The sequence below is a fragment of the Ammospiza nelsoni genome, chromosome 1, assembly GCF_027579445.1.
Source record: "Ammospiza nelsoni isolate bAmmNel1 chromosome 1, bAmmNel1.pri, whole genome shotgun sequence".
Lineage (NCBI taxonomy): Eukaryota > Metazoa > Chordata > Aves > Passeriformes > Passerellidae > Ammospiza > Ammospiza nelsoni.
The window spans coordinates 19,223,812-19,250,802 of NC_080633.1; the positions used below are offsets into that span (position 1 = coordinate 19,223,812).

General features: G+C 37.0%; 1 protein-coding gene across 4 annotated transcripts in view; it reads right to left on the reverse strand.

The window, feature by feature from the left end:
• MLLT10 (MLLT10 histone lysine methyltransferase DOT1L cofactor) overlaps positions 1-26,991 on the reverse strand; it is a 123,817-nt gene that overhangs the window by 7,709 nt on the left and 89,117 nt on the right. For all 4 annotated transcript variants that reach the window (XM_059476145.1, XM_059476129.1, XM_059476121.1 and 1 more), the window contains 7 exons: positions 24,307-24,485; positions 11,036-11,153; positions 9,634-9,706; positions 5,004-5,158; positions 2,984-3,172; positions 2,486-2,574; positions 2,002-2,360 (listed from right to left, as the gene is read on the reverse strand). In XM_059476145.1, the coding sequence (XP_059332128.1) occupies positions 2,002-2,360; positions 2,486-2,574; positions 2,984-3,172; positions 5,004-5,158; positions 9,634-9,706; positions 11,036-11,153; positions 24,307-24,485 (1,162 nt within the window). The remainder of the gene's footprint in view (positions 1-2,001; positions 2,361-2,485; positions 2,575-2,983; positions 3,173-5,003; positions 5,159-9,633; positions 9,707-11,035; positions 11,154-24,306; positions 24,486-26,991) is intronic.

Consider the following 26,991-nt stretch of genomic DNA (forward strand, 5'->3'; position numbering starts at 1 on the left):
TCCTTCCTTCAAAAAGAGCCTCTTTTTGCAACTTAGTTCCCCCAACAAAATTTAGTTCCCATATATTTTTTCATATATTTCACTTAAGCATTTCTAATGGGACAAAGAGGAACGAGGAATGCACATGTCATTACCAGAATCATATTAGCACTTACATTACTGAACTTTTCCCTTCTGAACATACAACCAGAAATACTGAAAAGTCACAGAAAATGAGATTAATTGTCAAACACCTCAAAAGGAAGAGGGCCTGGGAAATAGTGTGGATACGCCCAAACAAAACAGAGAATTGTGTGAAAAGTGGAATTTTAAATGTAATATAAACATTAATTTTAAATTAGTATTATTGAGGGAGCAGTGCAGAAAGAGATCATGCCATAATAGAAGGAGAGAGATGGAAGTGCTGACAGACTTGTACAGCATGAGCTTGTTGCAGCAGAAAATAGGGAGTCACTGGGAGTATTCCAGACTCTGCTAACAGTCAGAATGAAGGCTTAAAAACAGGATACTGGCTGCAGTATTTTGCATGAATTGGAACATTCTGCTACTGGGCTACACAATGAAGAGTTTCAGCACTTAAAATGGATATTAAAAAAGAAACAAAAGAACTTCTGCAATACAAAGAGAAAGAAATCATCTGTGTATAAACAAAATCATTTGAGAAAACAGTGGCATGACTGGTATTTAGCATAACTGATGTATTCTGGCAGTACCTGAAAGTGGAAAGCAGCATGAAACTGGTTAATATGATTGATCTTCTCTAGTATTTCTCACTCTTTCTCACACTTTTGGGGAGAGAATGCAAAATTTTTGTGGTTTTCACAAACCTCTGATGCTCAAGAAAGACAAAAACTTTTCATGAACAGAATGCCTTGTTTATCCTATGAAACCTCAAGTTCACAAAGGATATAAACTATGAAAAATACAGGCTCCTCAGGAAAAACCTAATGACACATCCAAACAACAGGATACACTTGGAAGTATCAGATTTTATGAGCCTACTGAAGCAATACCACACAATGATACACAAATATTCAGGAGCTGCCAAACCAACAGGAAGTGAAGAAACTTCCTGATCAGGGATCCCCTGCATCATTACAATCTTGTGTGTCTTTTTTTGATGGATAATCCACCATAATCTCCAAAAATAAACTCTATTTAAAGACAAGTAATCTGCTCCCTATTTACAGGCACTTCTACACAGAACTGTAGTTCTCCTTCCTAAGGGAAGGACAGGACAAGGGGTGTGGGGAAGGGGAGCAGTGAGAAAGAGCTGGCCCAGCCTCTGCTCTATCTGAAAACACTTCCAGACCAAGAAGTCCATTCCTCCTCCTGGAAAGCAGCTGTCTCCTTTTGTTACCCATTTGCCTTGCAGCTCAAGCAGCAGCAGTTTATGCTACTGGGAGTACCTGGCTTTGGTGAAAGGCTGCCAGGAATACTCACAAATGAATGTTTTTATGCATTTAGAAGTCCATAAGAACACTGCTTGAAAAGCTAATTTTGTTGAGTTTGGAGTCAGTGCAGGCAACTGAAAACCATGCAAGTGTATTACAACTCTGGTTAGTTATGCCTATTACATCTTGAATTACATGACCATACACCCTTCTCCCCCTCCCCCCTTCTTACTGCAACAAATGGTAGTTCTTCCAGTGCTCCTTTAATCCTGGAAGAAAAACTGGCAGGACAAGGAATATTGTTTTCTGAACTGAAAAAAGGAGCTGAAGCACATTTACATAATTACATTTGTTTGGGAATGCGACTTGATTAAAAAACAGGAATTGACTAGGATTCCCAAAAGCTCCAGAGAAAACTTCTTTAACTTGACTATTTGTGCTTCCATTAAATGCCTCCTCACTTTAGTTCACAGACCAGGAGCAGAAGTTATTTTGACAATTATAGGTGAAGGAATAAACAGTGTATTTGGAGTAGGACAGAAAAAGCCAGCTAAGCCGAAGAACAGCAGGCACTGTGAGGAAAAACATAAAATCAACAAATTCTTACCTGTTATTTAGCGTGGTTGGCAGAGGATGTGTTGCATTGGGTGGCACGGTTGCATGAGTGAGAGAAGGGTTCTGTGATATTGTAGCTGGGGTCTGAATGACCCCGTTTAAAGCCCCTACAATTCCATTGATTGCCAGCTGGCTGGCTGGCAGCGCTCCAATGATTCCACCCACAGCGGGCACTGCAGGAATGGTGGAGGTTACAGGCTGCATACCACTGGCCAGTGCCCCCACCGTCACACCATTGACCTGCTGAACCCCGGGCACTGCCGAGCCGGGCTGGGCCGGACTCTGCCCAGCGGGGGGTGGAGTGGAAAGCGCTGATGAACTGCTGGTGCTCTGGCCGCTGGAGGTTATCTCCTGGTGTCAAAACAAACAACAAAGGCCCCTCAGCTGCAGAAAATTTCACCTAACACCACAATGCAAGGACTGGGATGAGTTAACTTGTAACAAGTTTGGGTTTAGAAGAATGAAATAAAAATTACCTGATTTAATACAGGAAGAGAATTGTCCGGTAAAAAACTGTTTCCCAGATGAGGGCTTTTACTGCTGTTCAAGGAATCGGTGCTAGGTGCTAAAGTAACGATTTCAAAAAACACACAGTGGTTAAATTTCTGGAGCATGTAAAAAGATTCAGAATAATTATTTCAAAACTATGACAAAGCTAAACACAGAAAATGTAAAGTCAACTTTAAAATCATTGCTGAACAGTAAAATATTAACTAAGTAATTGGTGAATCCATAGATTCAAACAGATGTGCCCCAAACTGAAGTAAAAGAGAAACTGCACTGAAACAAGTAGTCATAGTTCAGAAAAATAAACCAATTGATGTTTAAACATTTAACACATCAGCAAATACTTGCTCTATATTCATCCTACATTTATATTCATCTCCCATCAACAGCATGCGTGGATGAAATAGATATTTCATATAAATACATGTTCAAATTACTCTGACACTTTAATAATCCCCTCTACTTACGTGCTTGTACTGGAAAGGCATGCACTTGATGAGAAGGGCTGGGGTTTGAAGTTATTGTTGGAAAGGGCACTGAAAGCTGTGCATTGAGAAGCTGCAGTCGCTCCTTCTTGGCAGTCAGATTCTTTATCTGTTCCTCCAACCGCCTATTTTCAACTTGAAGTTGGTGTAATGATTTCAGCATTCCTAAAACTAAGACAAAAATGCACACATTCTATTCCACAGCCACATTCAATGAACAAGTAACACCTTCATTCAGATTTAAATTCTGCATTACATTAAGGCTAGCATATATATGAAAATATAAAATTATTACAGATGTCTGAATTTTAGTGGAAAGATTTAAGATTAATTTTGAGTAATTTAAATTGCAGAAAAAGTTCACTGTGTTTTGTGGTAGTAATTTTGGCATGCCTCTACACCCTGGCTTCAATACTGATAGAGCAGCAATGTTAGGGCCAGCATACATTTTAAGCAAACAGCAGTATGTGATAACTTAGCCCCAAATCAGAATATGAAAATAGTAGTATTTTATTAGCACAGCTTAACTGCATAGTTGGGATAAATCCAGTTCAGCTGCAGTATTAGGAATTGCAAACCTTATAAAACAGAGAAGTTTGACAAGAATATGCTCATATTTAACTAAAAGCACAGCAAACCAACAAGGGTTATATAAAACAAGCAAGTTTATGAGAAGGGAGTTGTTCTGGTCTCCTGACTCGCGCAGTGAATCACGAACGCACGGGAGCCCCGAGCAAGGCAGCAGCGCTCGGAGCAGCGAGGCGGGGCCGGGCGGCGGCAGCGATGTCGGCATCCCCCAGCAGGGAGCACTCTGCGAGCACCGCGCCCCCCGCGCTCCGGGCCGGGCAGCGCCTTCCCCACCGACCGCCAAGCGCAGCCGCCTCAAACTCCCACTTGCTTTCGGAACTTGGAGTTCCCAACACAGTGTACTACAGTGTGACTGTAAAGCCACAGGGATAGCCTCTTTTTTTTTTTTTTTTTTTTCTTTCTTTTTTTTTTTTTTGCCTTTTTTTAAATTCTAAATTGTATTTGTTTAACATGACCTCTGGAGCTACTACAGACATAAGTCTACTGGTATAGGCACATCTGGTCATTTCCCAAGGATTTAGCTTTTATCCCTCCTCTTCAAGAACATACAAAGGAACCCTCAGTGAGCTCAAATGAGATGCAATAAGACTTAGCTAAACCTGTCCTCCAGCTATCATGTTTAAAGGATTATCCCTGCATGAATTTCCTCACAATTAGCATTTTTGTCAGGATACCATTCATAAAAATACTAACTAGATACCTCTTTACACTACCAATGAGAAGAATAATGCCTTCAATAAAATAGAACACAAACCATAACCTGGAATAAAATAAAATTTTTAACATATTCAGTGATTGTCTTTGATACTGATACATCACTGAATATGGAGATCCATCTAATCTACTGATCACTTATGCATTTAACATATTCATTCTTGGACTATTCCACTCTATTAAACATAACTTGAGAAAATAATAATTTGCTTGCTTTAGGAACTCAAAAGAAAGGCAGAACATAATAAAGACATGAAAACCCAGTAGGACACCTGCCTAACATTTGTAAATATTTTCTTTTCAAACAGCAACAGAAGTAGAAAAGTCAGATTTAACAATAAAAAATTATTATGCCAATTTATATCACACAGTATAAAGAAAAATGGGGAACTGTACTACAATATTTACAGCAGTGGATCTAAGAGTTCAGAACTCTTTTCCAAACTCTGCAACTGGACCTGCAAGTTACTTCCTCTTGCATGACACAACTTCCCCATCTATAAAAAGACAGATAATTATAGAGAAGTCTTTTGTAACCTACCGATGCCATGCACTAAGAACTATGCTAGAACTGTACACCACAGTTATATTTCAATTCACAACAGAAAATAAATTTTATTAAAATTCTTGGACAAGCACAGAATAGCAGTTCTGAGTAACAGTTGGCAAAAGTCATAACAGACAGATTGTGAGTACTTACTGTCACTGGGAGTGCCTTGCTCTAATAAAAACTGTTGTCCTTCACTCCACTGCCTCTCCAGGAGCTGTTCTATGCTGGCTGCTACTGGGGGCAAATTTTCCCCACAACCATTCCCTGATTGATCATAGCGAATCTGCAAGCTGCTCACAGGGGATCTGTTGAAAATATTGCAATTTATTGTTTAAAGAAAAGGATGAAAGGAAATGTATTAGAAAAAGGCTGTTGAAATTTCTTATCTTATATCAGCTCCTAGCACCTACATATCTTATGCTTCCAAGACTAAGTTAATTCATCAAAATCACCAAGAACTCCTGGTTCTCACTGCCAGGGCTTTAATAAAAGAAAGACATATTATAACAATGTAAGAATTTATACTGAAAAAGCACATAACCTCTTCTTGCATACAGACTAACAAGACAGCAACTGACAGCACTGAATTAAATTACACAACACACACTCCTACAGCAGGAAACCATGATAATATGGATACAACAGGCCACCAACTTCAGGGGCAAAAAAACCAACCCACACCAAACTTCAAACCTTTCCCTGAGAAAACTGGGAAAAATAAAACCAATTTGTTAAAATTATCACATAGAAAGGCCATATATAATTCCACTGACTAACCTGTTCTAGAAACAGTCACGTAAATCTGGATTTTTGAAGGACTACATGAAAGTATTATTTCACAAGGATTAGAAGTTATCCTCTGCCTGTACTGTGAACACTTAATATACCTCCTTTTTTACTCATGATCACACACAGTTCCAAGAATAATCCCCTTGCCACATGTCTTTTCTCATTCAGGAGAAAATGAAATATTCAGCACAAAGAAAGCTGGCCACCTCTCTCAGGCCCTAGGAGAAGGCTTCTTTTGCACTGGATGGGGCACAATGTAACTTGTGAGCAAAGCCAGATGTTTGGTGTATTTCTGATTCAGGTTTCTGCTCTCGTGTATGCAAGGTCCCATTCCTCCTACAGGACCAACACCAAAGCCACTAAAAGCTGGTTCTTGGTTTTGTTGTTGGTTGTGAGGGGGAAAGGAGAGGGGTGGTTTTATTCAATTCCAGGAGCTCAGATTCTCAGGTAGCAGTTATTACTGCAGGCAATCGGTGCCATCATGGGATCACAGCTGTACTGTTCAAACCTGGTGCAAACCTACCAACAAGACCACCACAGTCCCAGTACAGGACAGCACAGAGAGCTCAGGAAATCAGTGTGTTAATTATCATTACCGTAATAAGCAGTGGTCACAGCACATTAGCTACCTAATGACTGTCGAGCATTTTGTAGGCACCAGAGCAAAGCGATTTTTACGAGAAAAGGTTTTAAGTAGGTGACTTAAGAGCTCTGTTAAGTATTTATAAATAGTTCCTCCTTTGCATACAGGAAGAAAGGAAAGCACTTGTTAAAACAAAAAGCCCTGATGAATGGGTAACCAAGGTAGTGTTTTTTGACAAGACATGACAAATCAACAGCATGTAACAGTTCAGACAGAGACAGCAAAAGCAGTTTCAAAACACACTGTTTACACGATGTGCTGAAGCAGCAAGAAGGAAAGTTTATGCAGAAACATTCTACACAGAGGTATTACACTTACACTTCACACAAACAACCCACTTTAAAAAAACAAAACAAAACAAAAAAATCCCAGAAAACAAATACATAAAACCACTGAACAACTCCCCCAGAAACTTCTCTCTCTTTCTGCATGTTCCTGAGCAGCACATAATGCTGCACTAACAGATTGTGCCTTTTGAATTATAAATCACCAACAAAATTCTTTTTGGGCTTTGGACTGCTTCCTATCAATTTTGAAAAGGCAGAAACAAAGCAGTGCATGATGCTATAACCTCTGCAATCCTTCACTGGAAGCCCATACAAGAGAAGGATTAAAAAAAAAAATCTAGATTTCTGTGTATTGCAACATTACTCAATCTCTCCTCTTCCAACTGTTCATCCTTTAGACAGGATATGGTTCCTGCATGCGAGGGCTGAATCCTTATTCCAAATAGTATTTGATCAGAGTTTCCAAGGATTATAAAAGTGCTGTGTGGACTGGTCCAATCCTGCCATGGAGATGAGAACCCTGTTTCACAGCTTGCCTGCTTCCACAGCTGTTTTTTGATTAAGTTTGGTACAGTTACCTATACTATAGAGCATTAATTAGAAGGAATAATGCATTTAGATATAAGCATACACACAGATTTCACTGTAGGTATTACATAACACATTTTTAAAACTAAGGTTAAGTATGGGGTAAAAAAAGTTTAAGTGCTATCTTGGGAAAAGCAGCAATTCCTTTGCAAAATGGAAACAGCTCACATATCCCAGGTATATTTATATTTCTCATATATGTATTAAAAGTTAAAATACGACAGCTTAAACATCAAACACTGTGATTATATTGGGGTACAAAGATATAACAATATGAATTGGAAATGACCATACAAGCTCATGAGTCACATATGTCTTCCCCAAGAGCTGCAATCAGCTGCGTCATCAACAGCAAACAAATGTTCTGCAAGTGTTTTTATTTTAAGCAACTCACTGAAAATCACATGGTTCTTTCGGAGAACTGTGTTATTTATGTATCTCATAAGCTTCAAAGGGAACAGAGTCAGAACTTGCAGCTAAATAATTTTAATAGATAAAGCAGGTAACATTTGGAGTTGCAAAATTTCCAGATAGCAGATTTTTTTAAGTTAGCTTTTTATTCACTATAAACCATATTTTAAGTAACCAGAGTTACTTATTTACTGAAGTGGGGAAAGTGGGGAGTTACCTACACATTTCAGAATCTTTGACATATGTGTAATCTTTTTTGTTGTGCAAACCAGAGGTGAAATTCGCTGACTACTGAACTTAACTGAATGAGTAGGTTTTCCACATTTTTTCCATGCTAGGTATTTCAAACTAAAATTTTCCACCTTTCAATTCTGTTACTACAGCACCGATTTCTCCCCCTTGCTTTCTCTCACCCCAGCCCCACCCCCCTTTCTGGCTCGTTTTTGAACAACCCTGCCAGGCAGAATCTCTCTCCCCTTTGCAAAGGGCTGCAGCTTCCGTACACTGCAGGGACCTTTTCAGCTGTGCACTGAGGTGGCCTTTGTATCATCCAGCTCTCCTTCAGCATCCCCACCAAAACCAGCTGGTGTTTCACCATGCTGCAAGTACTGGACTGTATATACCCTGAACATACACACTCTGTAGAAGCATCACATTTAAGAAGTTTACCTTCCCATGTATTTGATCAGAAGACAAACTGAACACAGCTATGACCAATGCAAATAGTGCAAAGATCAGATCTCTGCATATTAACTAAGGAGGCATTAAAACTTGTAATTACCACAACATGTATGCATCAGAGGACTACTTAATATAAAATCAAAAGTTCTGTAATTTCCTAATTGTTAAGCATTTCCCTTTGCAAAATTCTCTGAAATTCCTTGTCTGTACAGATCAATTTATATGCTAATGTAAGTATACATATTTATACTAAGAATATAATCTAATTTGTAAATTCTCTATTTATTATTTTAGAAGCAACACATACTGGAAAACTTAAAAACAAGTTCATGACTAGGTAATAACACCTAAGTATTATAATGGATAATCTCATCCCATCCAGCAAGATGTCTTTTGATTAATTAGGAATATAATACAAGATCAACAACACCAGGCATGTACATTAAATTACCCAATTTGGAGATATTTGTTATAAATTACCATAATAAACACATGCTATAGCAATAAAATTCATTATTATAATGCTATTTCTGGGTAACTAGCATTTTTTAGCTATCGTAAAATTTTTTTCATGATAAATCTTTTTTTCAGATACATCTTTCTCATGGTTAGTCCCTAAGTAAAAAACACAGTAATAACACCATAAAATGTACCTCATGCTGTATCCAGTTAGGAAAATAAAGCTCTCTAAACAAGGATTTGCTTAAAATACACAGAAAATATTACTGAAATATTTAAAATGCAATATTAAAATTTTTACAACAAATATTTTATAACAAAATAAATAACATGATACCGTTTCAGCAGAACTCTTATCTCAAAGTTTTCTAGCAAATGTGAATTGCAGCAGAACAAAAAATACTTTTTTCTACAGGGAATTGCTAAAAATTTTGAAGTTATGAGGGAAAAGGAAGGAAAAATTTGCTTGGAATTTTTACTGATATTTAATGGTTCTTATTCTTGTGATCATTGTTAAGTATATGGGATTCTGGAATTTTTGCAATTACTAAACTAGGATTGTGGTGACAAATCTGAGGAGATAAGCAGTACATATGGATTAAATGATAAATAAATCCCTCTAAAGCAAGACTCCATTTCTTAAGTAAGGGAGTAAACTAACTTACCTACAAACCTTAATTTGTAAACCTAATTTCAGTTGATAGAAAAGTAAACTTCACCACAATTTTAGCTCTCTGGATGTATTAGGGATTTTTTAGAAGGATATACAGATACAAAAATACATGCATTTATACACGTGTGTTTATATTCTTATATATATGGGCTTTTAAAACACTTTGGTATTGCTGGTAAAAAGACAGTGAAGTTTGCAAATTTTAAAACATTTCCTCTGCCTGCACTCTCCAATGTAAATAACACTTACCGTGGTGAGAGACTTCCTCTGGGTGATCCTCCTCTGCCAACAAGGCTTCGGCTGTTATCTCCGAGATCTTGATCTGCAGTGTAAATATTTCACAGCTGATAAATCACCTTTTCTTAGATAAGAGTTTTAATATCTGATGTAGATATTTTTAAAATACCTTCAATCTCAACTTCTATCTGTAGTTACTGCTGAAGAGTGAATAAGTAACTAGTTTAAGATTGCTGAACTGTAGCATGTAAGGTGTTGTCCTTACACATTTCTGAGGCTGTACCAGGCCATGGATTATGTTCACTTCTTTCATTCCTTTCAGTTTTACAGCACAGAAGTGTGGTTTGCATTTGCAGTACCCTCCCCTCAGCCACTTTTAATTTGTACGGTGAAAGTAATGAATCACAGCTGTGGACAGCTAATCTGTATGCTTATCACAGCAAATCCTGATGCTCTGTATTTTTTTAACACTTTGCATCCCAAAACAACTCATAAAATATATAACGTATTAAACTTACCGTCGCCATCTAACAAGCACGCATTATTCTGCAAATTTACTGAAAACTTTATGAAAGCGTATAATTCACTAATTCCTATTTATAAGCAAAGCATAGGAAAGCCCCTTGCTAAAAAGGTAGTAAAACAAACAAAAAAGGCCTCATTAAATATACGAAAACGTTTTGCTTGGAAGGACTCAAAAGGGTTATTTTCCCTATGGCCTCTCAATAAAATAACCCTATCTGCCCCCTTCAAGGTTGCCCTCCCCCTATTCTGAGTCAAGCGACCTCCGACCCCTTGGAGGGCAAAGACATGACTGATCCATTCTTGGTAAACTGCTAAACTCATTCCCTTCCCCCAAACAGGCATGACTACTACGACATGTCAACAAATCCTTACGGAGGGAATGAAACAAAGCAAAGCCAGCGGCTCATTAAAACCGCAGCGGAGAGCCCGCGGTACCAAATGCCAATCGGTAAATATTCACAAGATTATTAAATGCTGCACAAGTTCTCTAACGGGATCTCTTTCACACGAACTTGTATGTAATGCAATTTCATGAATTATGCAAATAAAGGTTTCAACTATTCACGACAAAACCCAGAGCTGTGTCACTCCGGCTGCAAAGAGCTGGGAACTGAGCGCATCAATCACGGGAGTCACAAGAGACACTGGTGCATTCCTGCCTGCTGATGGCTCTGCTTAAACATTTACATTTCACACACCGAGGGAAAAAAAGGGGGAAGAAAACCCACGCTGTTCCACAGAACTGAGAATTTACTTCCAACACAGAACAACTTTGTACAGACATTTAATAACCAAAAGTTGAGCAGAAATCAAAAACACAATTTAACAACGTTTTTAAAAACAAGGAGTTCTGTGAAGCTGCACATTTGCACCGGCAGAGGAAGCTTACCTGCTTGGCTGTTTTCAGACTGAGCTATAAGTGCTGCCATGGCTGAATTTGGATTCAGCCTATTGCTGTACATGTGGGATGGAGGCAGACTGAGAGAAGATCCAGGTAGGGTGTTTGCCTGCAAGAAACCAAATAAAACTTGAATTGTTTTTTATAACGGGGAGAAATGCTAAATGTATTTTAAAGAAGCCTTCTTAATGCACTTTAATTATTTTTGCACGTTGAATGCTTTTTAAAACAAAGTATTTCAAAAAAAAAAAAAGTTTTCCATTTGTGAGTATAGAAACAGAATTGCAGTACTTCAGAGAACAGATCAGGTTTTAAAGTGTGTTGTATTTGTGGCTGGTAAGGTCTTCTAATTAAAGAAAACCCTTCTAATAAAAAAGTACTGTACCAAATATTAAAAATACCTAAAGTGCATTTTAAAACAACTGCAGTTTGCAGGACGGGCAGACTTCCCTGCGATCCTGAAGTATGTGCTCAATGCTAGGACTCAGTAGCATGGCGACCATGTGGTTATCCTACTAATTATTTAATCTTATTAAACCATTTACAAAATAAGGGCAGGTAGACAACAGATGTCTCACAAATGCTTGGGTTCCTTACATCACAAGCCGGCTGTGGAGGTCAAAAGGTCCAACTTTCAGCTCTATAGTTTAACTACACAGAGCCATATTTCCTTTGCTCGACTCCGTCATTAGTAAAACGTGCACAGTATTTTGTTACTTCCTATTTTGATAGACTTGGAAGCCTGGTGTTTTTTTGTTTTGTTTTGTTTTTATTTTAAAGAACGCAAACAGCCATTACAAGTATGTTTTCTATACAATAGGGGGCTCCGGGAACCACAGCTTTGCCCTGACCCCATATAAGGAACTGTATTTTTGGCAGCTGGCCAGCTCTACTTATTGAAGAGCTCCGAAAGTTTGTGTTCATTCATGTTGCTAACCACAATTCTGAAGGTCTCTGCTGGGACTTGTGCCAAACAAGCGAAAATGAACCCTTAAACAGATGAAGCTAAGGAGGCTGGCCAAAATCTTGCATAATCCAATGCAATAAAAATACCTTCTTCCTTGGCTGCTTATGCTTTTTCCCTTTCGAAGAAAAAAATATTTGTGTCAAATGCTAAGTTGCAGAGACAAGCAATCAAAGAAATAAAAGCACGGCTGCTTATTTTGAAAGCATTTTCCTACCTGATAAAAATTATTTGAGAACAAAGAAAAGACTGGAGCGGGGGGGGGGAAGCAGAGGGTAGAATCAAAGATATATAAACCAGTGTGATCACTGATTTTAAAATTAATCTTCTAAGAAAATGTAAACAACCTTTACAAATGAAACTTTTTTTGAAAAACAAAAAAGGAAGGTGAACAGTAAGGAACTCAATTTGTGGGACACTTTGACATGCATAACTGCACACAAGAGACAGGGGAAACATACTGGTTATTACAGCAAAATATTACAGAGTATAAACTATGTCTCTGGAAAGAATCACACACTACCATTAACTTTGGGCTTTCTGCCAACATATTAAACTTGATGAATGGACTTTTATGAATTCACACCACTGTTTTCAATGATGCTTTATTTACTATATACTGGTGAGAAATTGTGCCTGATATTTACATTCTTCTACTGTCACAAAGTTAGAAAAAGCCACAAGTAATTGCTTACAATGATCAGAGGTTCATTCACTTTTCAGTTTATAGGTACATGCAAGATTGCTAGACATGGAACCACAGTGTCACTTCAAATCTGGTTGTTACTTCTTCTGGTTGTTTGTTGGGGTTTTTTTTAAGAATTGCATATCTCTAGTAGAATTAATCTGAATTATTTCTAAGTCTTAAAAATAATGCAGGCATTTCCACCTACCCAGGTACAACAGCTTCCAAAATACAATACACATTAGTACTGTGACACTGACGAAGGCACCAACACTGCACAGCTCCTGCTATTTTTCTCTTAAAAAATGCCCATAGGGCAGTTTCAACTTAACTATTGCTGTTCCTAGCAACCTTCAGCTGTTTTCCCCCTCAAAACCAAACAAACTTCAGTCAAATCCTTTCACTGATAAAACCCTGCAGAATGGACTATTAAGAGATTCAACCATATCTAAAAGATCAGACTAGGAAAACAGAAGTTTATATGATGGTATGAGGCCTACTCATGGTTTCGGGGGTTGGATAGGGGTAGGTTTTAAATTCCAAACACCAGGTTTTAGTTCTGTTTCGTTTTAGCATTTTTCCTTAAAATATTTTGTTTTATTCCAGTAAGTGTATGTACTGCTCACATTTTTACACAGAAGCTTCTATACTTAGCTCTCAGTCCATGTAATTCACTGCAAGCCTGCTTAAAACTGTGCAATAGCAGCTATATATTGATTTATGATGGCATGGTAGCTGTAATAAGCAAGGGGAATACACTTCTATTTGACTGAAACTTGCACAAATAGCTTTAAGAATTTTCTGAAAGTACCTAAGTATCTTGAAGGGAGTTGCTAAAGTTTGTTGAGTTAACTATCACACCACAAAACAGAAGACATCAAAGGAATTAAACGTTTGCTAAGTGGGTTGATATAACAGATCAAAAGACTTAGCAGGATTTAAACAATATCTAAGAACTTTAGTTTTCTCACAAGTAGTGGTTTCACCCTAAACATTACCCCTGTTTGCATTTTAAAGTCTTACAAGTTGGAACTACAAAATTTCCAATGCCATCCGGCATATGCAACTCTTAAAGCAAAAAGACACAATAAAATTTTTCAAGTGAGTTGAAGGTACATAAAAAAACTTTGAAACTACTTTTAAAAAACAGCAATGTAAAATGACAAGAATAATGATTTGTGAAGCTTTCTTATATATGTGATGACTTCATCTGACAAGGAAGTAGAGAAGGTGGAGGAGTGCTACATTATTTAAAGGTGAAACAGGAGCTTCATGTTTCACTCACAGTCGAAACAAGCTGTAGCAAGCATTTATTAAAAATGCGCAATCATCCTGTCAATACGTATTAAGGTCACAGGACTGACACACGTTCTAAAATGCAGAACTTTTAAGGCTGTATTATTCTTTATTTCAACTGTTTCTATTTAAACACTCAACACAATACATGATCAAAGTGTATGAACTAATAAAAACCCAAGACTACTAAGTATTTATTTCGAAAAGGCAGCAAATTTTCCTGAAGATATTTTAGCAGAAGGATTTAAGCCCATCTATGGATATACAACACACTGCTTTCCTTTATGGTATGTTCAATAAATCAGTAAAGTCATATGCAGCAGAGCAGCACAGAAGGACAATGCATAGTAATTCAGAGAATGCCCCTTGCAGTAAGAAATTATTGATATTTGACTGATGTTTAAAAACACTTCCTCTACAGCAAGAGAGAAAGTACAAGCATATTCTTCTAATTAAAAAACAAGATTTGCATGTTAATAAGATTTAACTCATATATATAAATGTCCTCCAAAATATTTGTAATAGTTTTATATTTGTTTGCATGACTCCAGGACAGTATTTAACAGCGTGACTATAAAGTTTCCAGAGGATTCTTATCTGAACATGCACTCCTATCTGAAATTTCCAGGGAAAGCAGTCCCTTCAATCAAAAGTTACATGTTCTTTCAGCAGAAAAAAATAAAGGGGAGAAAAATGAGACAATACTTAACTGCATGCAATCAGATTGAGTCTCAAAACTTTGAGACTCTTGGAACATGCCTTTTCCCCCACTCCTTTCAAGTTTTATGCTATGAAATATTTTCTGATAACAGGCCTCATTTCTGTCTCAGCTCCACACCAGTAAGGTTTTAATACTCAGCGTGTGATGAGAGATGAAACCAAGTGTGAACAACTTTTGGGTCCCATGAGTAGGCTGACTGTTGAAGCTGTCAGGTTCAATTGCATCATTCCACATTATTCAATGCCCCAAACTGCTCCCTAATTGTTAGAGGCTTAACATATTCAAAACCATTGTTTAGGCTAATGCTGAAATGCCTACAGTTGAGTTTCCACAAAGAAAGGGGAGGGATTTAATTCTAGTTAAACCATTACTGAACTCTCTTCCTTTCGTGATAGGGCAACAAGGATGGCCAGAACAACCAATTCCAAGACAGCTTCTTAATCAGTTTATATCCAATCAACAGCCCTTTTCCCCTCTGCTTTAAAAACTGTCATTGCCATATTGTAGCTTTGTGTTATATCATATAATGCTTTACTATTAGTGACACATTACCTAATTACCTATTTCCACCAGTATTTTGTCAAAAATCATTTTGAAGGTTAATTTTACTTCTTGTTTAACATAAAAACATATCATTGTTCCTGTGGTTGGGGGTCACACCATTTACCAATCATACCAGGTTATTCATCACAGCATGATGCTGGGATATGAAGTGCAGAACTACCCCTTGCTCCTACTAATACAGAGTCAAGAAATAAAAAGCATTAGAGATACCATTACCTACTTATGGCCCACTGCTACTGAAATCGTATAAAAAATTTCTATGCAAATGAAATTTAAAGTTAAATTTTCTGCAAGCTGCTCTGCTACCCTTCTGAGATGTTACAAGCACTTTCCATGCACATCTAGCTTCATGAAGTATGGAAGGAAATTCAAGCACAGGACCAAGTGTTAGCATCAGTTTACTTCATCTAGAAGACATCTCAGGCTGATGCCTTTTGGTCTATGGCAAGCAACATTTATCTGAACAATTAATTACTTAAAACCTGCATTGAAATTAAATGAGTTTAAATATGAACATATACTAATTCTAGATACATAATTATAATAAAACATTTATAATGTGCATATATAGAAATGATTTTATTGAGAGGTGAAAAGAGCCGCCAATCAAGTGACAACAGCAGAAGCAACCTTGCCTTGTGTTTCCTACCTTAACCTGGGCAAGTGAAGAAATACTATTTTTATCCCTAGATTTTTTAAGGCTTTTGCTTGAGTGTTGAAGGCAATGGGAAGAACATGCTATTGATTCCTTTTATTCTTTCAGAACTCGTGGTACAACCTCTAACTGCATTTAGGAGAGGTGAGGCACCCACCAACGCCCCTCATCAATGGCAAAGCACCCCCACTGAAGGGTGGTCACAGCACAGCAGCACAGAGGGGTCCTGCCATGTGGACACTTTCTCATGCAACCCTTCCTGCAACACAACCCTTGAAGATTTTCACCACAAATACAGAATTTGCTTAGAAATCTTAGAATGCCTATCATCACCTTGTTTCCAATGGAAAATCAAAAATCTAAATTCCTGTTTATTCTCCTATATGCCAAGAAACACAGATGGAAGACAACACAGAAAATCCTTAATAAAATACAGTTCCCACATTTCTTCTGAAAATTATCACCTGACTTTTTGAAACAAATAGCACAACACAAAACAATATTAATCTGTAGTATGATAGTTACTATTCATATATTTTAGTTAAACCAATACTTTGATTTACATATTTTTAATACATGTTTTGGCTGTCTTAAGTTGAACATAACTAAATTTAAAATAAACAATACTGACTACTTTGACTAAAACAACCTACAGCACTACTGATGACTGTAATCAAGAGTGAATTTTTACAGCAAAGCTCACCTCACATGCTTTCACAATCACCAATGCAAATCAAACCCAAACATTCACTGTAGTTTTTTACACATTCATTCTCAGCAACACTGAGATTGAAAAGATAGCCCTCACATACTGCCACCATTACAATCCAAGCACTCTGAAGCCCTTAAAGTTTGGGGATTTTTAAAAACAGATAACCAAGGTCCAATTGCACAAAAAATGTTTTCGCCATCTGGCTGAAATAAAAGAATTAACTGGAGAGTATAATTAGGAGGTGGGAAATGTTAAAACAAAATCAGGAAAAGGGTTTATGATATCCTAGAAGAAAAGATCAACTTTTCATTCAAAAAGAACATTAATTACAAGTGTACAGATTGTCAAAATTTAAATTTGTCAGGAAAACGGTATTTGTGACATCATTCTGTGCATACAATATTCACATCACTAGTAGTTTTTCTGTCTGCAGCAAAAATAAATCCTTTGAACTTCTAGCGGTAATGAAGACTCTAGCTTATGAACAAGCTAATAATCAAATACTGTCTTTGAGAACCAATTGTTTTGATTAAACATACAAATAAATCCTTCAATTACATGAAACCATCTAACCTTCAAACACCAGCAGTCAAGTATTTTCCAAGAAAGGCATGAATGAATACAACTGGGAAACGCAGTGGGATTTGAAAGGCAAAATGAAAAATTAATGGCACACCTACAGAAACTAATTTATACCTCTGCCCAGTGTACAACAAGGGCACATAAAGTCATTAAAAACCACATGGATAGAAGGCCTATCTTCCAGTAATGTGAAAACACTATAACCTCAACTACTACTTTGCTCCTCTCTTTCATGTTGACTACCCAGATATCAGATAATTTTTTAAGCAATTAATATCTATTTATTTATATACCAGACATAAAAAAGAGACTTACAAAAACTTACTAGAATGCTACCTCATTAAGAGGTCGTTTTGTTTTGTTAGGTTTTTTTTGTTTGGGGGTTTTGTTTTGTTTCAGGTTTTAGTTTGTTTTTTAAAGGAGGCTTTGTAGAGATAAGACCCTGGGATTCCTACACAAGCCTAACTAAAAACAGAGTCATCATTTCAACACAAAGCCCTTTCACCTTAAGCTGGTTGCTCTATCGTTTCCATCTCCCTCTGTCTTCACAGCACTTAAACTGTATGTGCTCTACACGGACATGGAAGCAGTATCTTGCCCAAGAATCTCTTTTACTTAAGAACTTTAATCTATGTATGAGGAATTTCAACTTCACTCTCATTGAAACTACCTTCTTAAGAAACAATCCCAGTATATCCATGGAGGAATCTATTTTCTTCATATCAGTATTCCAAAGAAAGCAAGACACTTGCAATAGGCAAATAATTCTGAGATCTGAGAGAAAAGTAACTACTTTCAAGATAATCTGTAATTTCAAGAAGAGCAATAATAAAGAATCAGTTACTTATTCACAAGCATGGACATTTGAACTATATAAATATCAACAGTCTTTGCTATTTAGGTGATGAAATAAACACCTTCAGTAGTAGAATTGCTGCTGTGCAAAAATGCTTGCAAGACTCTCAACATTTACACAAGGCCTATACGCCACCGCCTCATCAACCAATTCTGCAGCTTGCAACAAACACACACCATGCATAATTAAAATCTTTCTCAAGTAAGACCTAAACACTGTTTCATCTAAATAGTTTTATTATTTCCAATGCATGCAAACTAGAACATTTCACACTTTTTACATTCACCACCTTTATTATTGTCTCAGGCACCTAAATTGAAGTAGTGCTACACTCAGTTCAACGAAGAGGTCAATGTGCCTCAGTTGCCTGGAGACTGATGGTTGCTACAGCAGCACCAGATAAGCCAAGCTAAATAAGCTTCAGCTTGAAGGCAGAAAACATTTATTGCTAGAGCGAAACATTGATGCAGTTGTCTCAGCATGCGGCACTGTGCAAAACCCTGCACCGCCTTTCAGAGTACCTCCACACTGCACAAGCCCACATGAAGACAAGCTTTCTGAAGCAAGAGGAAAACAAGATTTTCATTGGGCTAAATACTAGATTACTTGCAACTATGATTCCTTTGTTCTTCTAGTTGAGTCACATGTTAGAAGGAATTTTCCCTCTGGCTGTAAATTCTTCCTCCTTGCTACTCTCCTCCTCCCCCACCCCAAAAACCCTCAGACTGCATGAAAAGAAAATTAGCTTTTTACCCATTAAGAAAGTAGATAAAAATTAAAACAGCTTTTAAGTGATAAACAAGACAATTTTGATGGAAAAACTTTTACTAGTGCAGTTCTTCCCCATTCTCATTTTGCAAGACTGAAATTTAAGTGGCTGTGACAGAAATATGATTGAGTAGGTTTGGAAGGAAAGCCTCTGTTTTGCACTGACATCCTACACCACAATATCAAACCCCTCAGTGTACAACATAGTGAAGGATGCATTTAGCACACTTTCCAAATCTAGAAGCACTGGCGATTTCCTGTGGCAATGAGTCCCAAAGACAAGCAACATACTCTGTTAAAAATTATTCCTTTCTGTTCTGGATGTGCTGAGACTTCCTCTTGTACCTTTTGGGTAAGTTATAAGGAAAACCAAATAATTTCAGAATCCAAAGAGCCTGTGATCCGTGTTGATATTTTACCTTTGACCTAGTAAGGTAGGAGCCTCTTTCAAAAGAGACTTTAGCATCAAGTGTTCTGACAGGAACATAAAATATGTTAATTGGTTTTCATGTATCCAGCATTTCTATTGATTAGAGAAGTCTAGTACCACAGTAAGGATCTAATTTCCTTTTTCTGGAAGCATACTGCTTAAACCATGCAAGATCATTATCTCCAGATGTTTTATTAGTCTCTTTTTAATTATCACTCATATTAAAGGTAATATAAACAAAACAAACAAACAAAAAAAAAACTGAAACACCCAAAAAACCACCAAACCTCCAACAAACAACACCCCCTCCCCAAATTAACAACACACTGTATGACAATGTATAAGCTGAACTTAAGAAATGAACTAACTTACTTGTTTTGGAGAAATTTTGGAATATATTAACATATTGTCATAATTGCTGTCTATGCTTTACCTTAATGACTACCTACTAAGAGGTGAGAGGTTTCCCAACAAGGCACCCACCAAATATGGAGCAGAAATCTTTACTATCTGCACTCTGGACTTCCTAAGAGCTCTTATGGCATTCAGTATCTCAATGATTTCTATGTTAAGGAACAGACTTCAAAAGATGTCCTGAAAAATATGTAAAGAGAGTAAAGTTCTTCTTAAGTTCTAAAAATCATCTGATTACATGTCTAATGCAGTTTAATATAATTACACTAAGTTACTTTGCACTGCAAAAAAAAGGATTAATGCTTAAATTAGTTTGTTGATGTTGTGTCAAAGTCTCCAGTTTTAAGATGTTCTGATCTAAAGGTGACTACAGAAGTATTACACCAACTCTTAGCTTACTTATGGTTGAGATGTGCATCTTTGGGAGCAGAGCAGGAAACTCAAGCAGCCAACCACCTAATGCAGGTCACATCTGTGACACACTGAAGTCCTAGAACTCAGGGCAGCTTGGCTTTCTTCTCCATGTATTTTTTCTACTCCCCAAAGAAAATTTGATTAAACACTGACAGCTGATAGACCAGCCATTTTCTAGAGTATCCACAGGCAGGATGGCCCAGAACCATCCCTTAAAACACTGCAGATCTGCCCAACTCTAGCAAACTCCAGATGCTTAAGCTGAAAATTTCCTTCTTTCCTTCCTCACGTTTACTTTGTGCTGCATATTACATTTTTAAAGAACCACAAATCTAAACCAGCAGCAAACAGGGTGTTTCTCTGAACAAGAATGGGAAACAAAAGTGGCCAAAGGAGTATCTTCCTTGGCCATCCCAAATTTAAGAATGCAGCACCCATAATTTGAGTTTACAACTGTAAACATGGAAGCAGTATCAATCAGGTAGGTGCATTTTATTGTCCTATGAAAAGGCCCAAACCCCCCTCCTGCAGACTTGCAAAAACCCCTCTCAACTTGAGTTTTCAGCAAAGGAACATCTACTTGTTTAAGATGTACTATTAAGTTCCTTCACAATTCCACTCCTTTTGTGGAAGGTATAAGTAAGATTGCTCCCAAAACTGTTCCTAACTTCTCTGTTGAAAGGAACAAAAACTAAGAATAGAGTTCCTATTTCCTGTCTTTTCATTTATTTTCCCACGAGTGCCAGAATATAACATAAAAAGGACAAGAAAGTTCCCTTGATAGCATGCAAAATGATGAGCAGACTTAAACTATGACAAGGAAAAAAAAAACACTAAAAAAGGAAGGTAAAAATAGTATAGACTAGTAATTTGGAGAATGAGCAGGGGAATACAGAGATCCAAAATTAGGGACTAGATTAATTCAGAAAATGAGAAAATAAAAACCACAGGGCAGATGCATCTGAAACATCACATGCCCTACATTCAGAAAAGACCTCAGGATTCCTTAGCTTTCACATTCCTCTGTCGTTAACAAGTAACTCCATATCTACCTAAGAAAATAAGCCTTATCTCCCCCTAGAAGCTGGATCAGACAAAGGAGGATAATCACCTCCATTCCTTCATTTATATGAATGCTAAAGAAAATCCTGGGGGCTTTTGTACTGCTTCTAATGGAAGTAAAGCCAAAGGATATTCGGAAGGGACAATGGACGTGATAAAAATGTTCTATGGGAACATATTTTTTCCAATGACCTTCTCTTTAGAATTTCTTAACATCCTTTAAAAAAAGAGACATGTAAAAAATTCCTTCCAAAATTGACAAATTTATGATATCCCCAAAATCATAATTACAAATGTCCAACAGAGATCTAAAAAAACAGCTGAAATCTTACAGGATGCACCTTAGTAGCACGTATTTGAGGCTATTCCAAGTTTTAGTACTATTCCAAGAGCCCATCTGTTAACATAACTGAATAAATGAGTAGACAAGATTTGGTCATAACTTGCTCTCTAGACTAATAGTTTCAGTAAAACCTAACTTTTAAACTATTACTTTTTACCTGCTACAGAGGTACAAGCTTACCTTAGCTTATAACCTCGGATGATGGTTTTCTTTTCATCAGAACACTACACAAGAAACGTGCCAGCACACTCTTATTTGAAGACTTCCATGGTCAAGAGCTGGACAAACAATGAGAATATATCCACAAGAGCCCAGCAAGCAGACAGCACTCTGATGGAACTTTGCAGAACTAAGTAGGTAAACCCTAACCCTTGACATTTAATCAGTCATTTACACTAAATAGGAAGGGGATGAGGGGTAGGGGAAGATTTAAAAAAAAAAAAAAAAAAAAAAAAAAAAAAAAAAAAAAAAAAGGGTTCCTTCAAGTGAAGAACAACTGCATGGCAAAACTAGGGTCTCCTGACTGGATCTCTCCAAGGTGGTGTGAACGTTATGCACTGAAAGCAGGCTCACTGAAGCAGTGGAGGACTTTGTTAATTCAAATACAGGAGTTCACCTTTACAGCTGTCAACCAAAACTCACTATTTCCATCTCCCTGTGTATCTCAAACCCAAGACTCTTTAAATGGTTAGTACCTGTGAATAAGATCTTGACAAGTAAATCTATGACCACTTGAAAACAAGTTTGGTAGTGAGACAAGACACACAACTCCTTTGCTTCTTTGGGGATGAAAAAGAAAAAAGCCCCCAAGGCAACTCACAAGAAACAAAGGCGAAGGAAGGACAGGAATTTTAAGCAGTTAACCTATGGAGGGCTCTCTAGTTCAGCTAAACAGTAAGAGGAGGTCCATCTTCTAGGGTATACCTCTCTTTGTGTGACAATATGAGCAGAAAAAATACTATGGTCTTCCTCTTCCTGACTCATAAAATACAGGTTTAGTCCAATTGCTTTTTCAATCTGTTTTTCTTCTGACAGAGGTTAACAAACAGAAGTGGTGGTGCACAGCCCTTGCTTATTTAACTTCTCCATGTCAGTTGATTTTACAGACCCTTGTCGTATCCCATCTCAGTGTCTCTTTTTGAGGCCACGAGTCCCTCACTATTTACTCACTCCTTATAAAGCTCTTCTTTGCCATTGTTCACTGCCCTGGCTCTTCTTGTACCTCTTTTGGCATGTACCATATCTGCTTTGAATAGAAACTGTCCTTTCCCTTTAACATTGATTTTATTTGTCCTCTTACCACCTTGTCAACACAGGCTGGTGAGGTCTTTCAGCAATTTGTGACAGCTGATCTTCATAATGGCCCACTGCATAACCCAGCATAATCAGCAAACTTGGTGTGCGCTCCTCCTCCTCCTTTCCCCAGACCATTTCTGAATACATCGAGCTGTACAAAAGGCTGAGTCTTCCCAAGACTGATGGCAAACCTCTCCTCTGTGAAAACTGACCATTGACTTATTTGGGTTTTTTTTAAACTATGACACAATCCCTCCCCCAAACTCCAAACTGTTCAATTTAAGTGTTGTCAGTGAGTTAGAGTGTGCAATGATCTTTGGAAATTAAAAAAAAAGGAGAACTTCCTAAAGTACCAAATTTTTAATTAATTTCTTTAAAGTATTTTCTATCAATTTGTGCAAAAGAGATACCACTCAATTTTGGGTGAAACCACCCTATTTTTTTAGAAAACCAGTCCAGAAGAATTCTGTAAAAATAGGAACTGCCACCTATAAGAACAAATTGCTATTTGATATTGCAATGTAATCTGTGTTGTTCTTCACGTAGCATTTTTGCTATCCATACACTTATAAACACCTGTTTGTGCACACATACACACACTAAGCTTGATTTTTTCATGTTTATACCCACTGTCTTAGATCACTGTAGATAAATTACAAGTTCATTGCTTATAAGTACACAAAAATATATATATTTGATACATTCATTGTAAGAGAGATCCCCATCAGGAAATGAAAAATGCAAGAAACAAGGAGTATAAAATCACTATGTATATTGTAGTATTCCTTTGTACTTCAACAGTAATCATGGTGATTTTCTGCAACTATAACTTCATATTCTCTTAGCTTGATAAATGTAATCTTGTCCAACTTAAATTCATGCAAAAAACTATCCTAAAGGTATTTTTTCTAGTTCATTACTTCAACTATGCCATCCCTCTGCACTTCTCCCATGCCTCCATTATTCGTTCACCATCAAACATGAACTACTGATCTTCATTTGCATGACTTTTCAAATACAAAATTATAACATATATGTCAAAATTCATTTGTTACCAAGATGTCAGCCTTGGCCATCTCTTTGCCAGGGCTAGCCTAGCTGTTAAATTTGTTAAATCTTCCAAACAAAGCACTCTTTAACTGATACCATCATTTTTGCATAGAAAACTGAAAACTCTACATATTTTACTTATCAAAATCCTTTCTTATGTTCTGATTAAACATTGGTTAGAACACTGATGAACTGCAACCAGCATTTATGCTACTAGTCATAATATAGTTATTATTAATAAGCACTTCCTCAGACTACATTTAAAAAAATCTATGTGCTCTACAAATTGAGACTATGTGATACTATGGGGAACTTCCAGCCACTACAACATTTCATAACACATATAATGTTTATTAACCTATTTTCCAAATAAATTACTGTTTCTTTTAACATTGAAATTATGCAGGTCAGTAACATGGTTTTCTATCTTAAACTCTTGTGATGGTTTACCTGAGTTGCAGCAACAACAGTAGTTATAGAAGGCGCAGTTGAAGGTGATAGAGCTCCCACTTGCTGCAAGTGGCCTGAAGCCTGCTGAGGTAAATGAGAGCTGGAAACGGGAGTGCTAGATCCTGAGCCAGATACTGCATTTGGAAATGATACTGCTACATCATTGCTGCTAAAAATACCTGAAAAAAATTACAAAAACGATTACATGCATCTCTCTCTCTCCCCCTCCCTCTGTTTACTAGTAACCATGTAAATATGCAGTAGAAAATTAATCAAGACAAACAAGATCACTTAATACGTAATGCAGAAATCTCCTGTGTAGAAATTCTAACCATGCTGATTAATAAAAGTGCTCTCATCATTTAACATTCTACAGTTCAGGGAACACAGATTGATTCACTTTTAAGTTTTTTGTAAAACATATGTGATAAATCAAATATTTATGTGTGTTACAAACTGCTCAAATATTAACAGTGGCAGAAATTTTTGCTAAAATGCCTGCCTTCAACTGAGTCTGCTATCAGAGTTTGTTCTTTCAATGTATTACTGTTAACAAATGAATGAAGTATTATGCTATATAACTGTACACACACCATACAAATGGAAAAAAATACTTTTTAACTTTAAAGTAAGTGTTACTAAACAACATACATTTGTTCAAAACTGTAATTTTGGCAACTAAGGATTGCTTGTGCTTTTTCAGAAAAATATTGACAGCAAGTCTGAGGACAAGGTACTCAGATTTGCCAATAGAACTGGTGGTATTTCATTTATTCACGAACTGTAATTCCATCCATGATCTATACGAATGCTCGACTAACATTTCTGCTAGAACAGCCAACAAATAAACGACTAAACACGTTAAAATTAGTCAGAGTTGTAAGTTAGCAATTTATATAGGAAGAGTTCACACCCCTCTGTGAAGCCATTACTTCTGTTCATCTACATGCAGGGTAAAGTTCATTATAGAGGTTGGGAAAAAAAACCCTACTGACCAGAAGCCCAGGACAAGAAGTAGTACCTGTCTATGAAACCGTTAGGCTCCACGTGCATTAGATAAGTGAGCTGTCAGCTGGCCAAGGAATATCAAGCATGGTAGCACTGAACTGCAGTTAGAGGAAGAGTGCCACAGGGAGTAAACAGAAGTAGAATGAACATGGTTAGATCAAAAAAAGCAACAGAACTGAAATGCCAGTTAGAAGGCAAAGGGTGGAGCTAGTTTGTCACTCATACAAATAATGATTTGAAGAAGGCAGTGACAATAAGAAGATACGCAATGTTAAAACACCACTCGCCACCCAGATATCCCTCTGAGCACAGGCAGTCAAGGGAGGCTAACATCATCCAAACCCACACATAATATGCAAACACTGATGCATCTCAAACTCCCTGACTCTATTAACTGTCAAGAAAAATGGAAGAGAAAATCAGCCAGACCCACTAGAGAAAGAAGATACGAAAAAGCACCTGAAGACACATCACGACAACACTTCTTTCCTGCCTCACCAAGGTTTGTGACTTATCTTCTCCCCAGACTCTTTATCATAGAGAAACTCCATACCTGCTCTGCTTTCCTACTGACCTTTGTGTCTTTTTCTATTTAGCACACCTCCCCCTCTCCTTGGCTTTTTGTGGCCACCATCCCCAAAGCCTACAGATCCAGCCTTATTAGCAGTGAAGATCCTTGAAGTGTTCCCTTTGCTATGATCCTTTTCCCGCTCTAGCTGCATCATCTAACTAAACAGCACATTTTATGGATCCTGCTCTAATTCATCCCTACACACCACCAAAATGACCATGATTAACAAACAGCCTTGCTACTGAGTCTACTCTTAAATGTGACATAACTATAATCACACAAACTGAAATATAACCCAGGTCCTCAGAAGATTTTTCAATTTGCTTTTTATCAGTAATTTCAAACTAATAAAAAGGATGAGATTTAACCCTTTGTTTCTTGAATGCAGTAAAACAATTAAATATATAAACCTTCCTGAAAATACAAGATTTTCATGAATTATCAGGCTTAAGAAACCATAAAATTTTAAAATAATGAAATATCACAGCACCTTTGAGTAAACCATAAGAGCTCATCACCACAAACACTATCACTCTCATAAAACATCAACAGCAATGAGAGGAGAAAACAAAATTTTTGGTGAGAGACAAGTGCTAAAAATTAAGGATATTTTGCCAGAAAGGGAAAACAACTCCAAAATTTTAAAGCTATTATAATTTTTTTAAAGTCTTAATTTTTAAAAGTCTTACATATGTAATAACTGCAGTGCTTCTGCTGCTTCTATTTTAATAATAAGGTTTATTCTTCCTCTTAAAAATAAAATTCAGGAATACAAGCAGATAGTTATGAAATCACAGGCAAAAGAATATTTCAAAAGAAAAGCAGCAAACTAGTTTGCCAGTGGAATGAGGTAAGCTAATATTTGTTGCCAGCTGTTGTAGTAATATTAAAAGCACTATTTGTTGCTGTTGCAACATACAAGACAAATATGACCTATCAGCACACTCTTTTTGGGATAAGTATTTCCATTTAGCAATCCCTTACTTAACACATAAAGGACATGCACCTTCTGAAACTAGCCATGCAACCAAGATACTACTCCATGCAGCATTCAAATAAGATCTGTAAGATGAACATTGAAATAAATCATTGATTTTCACACCATT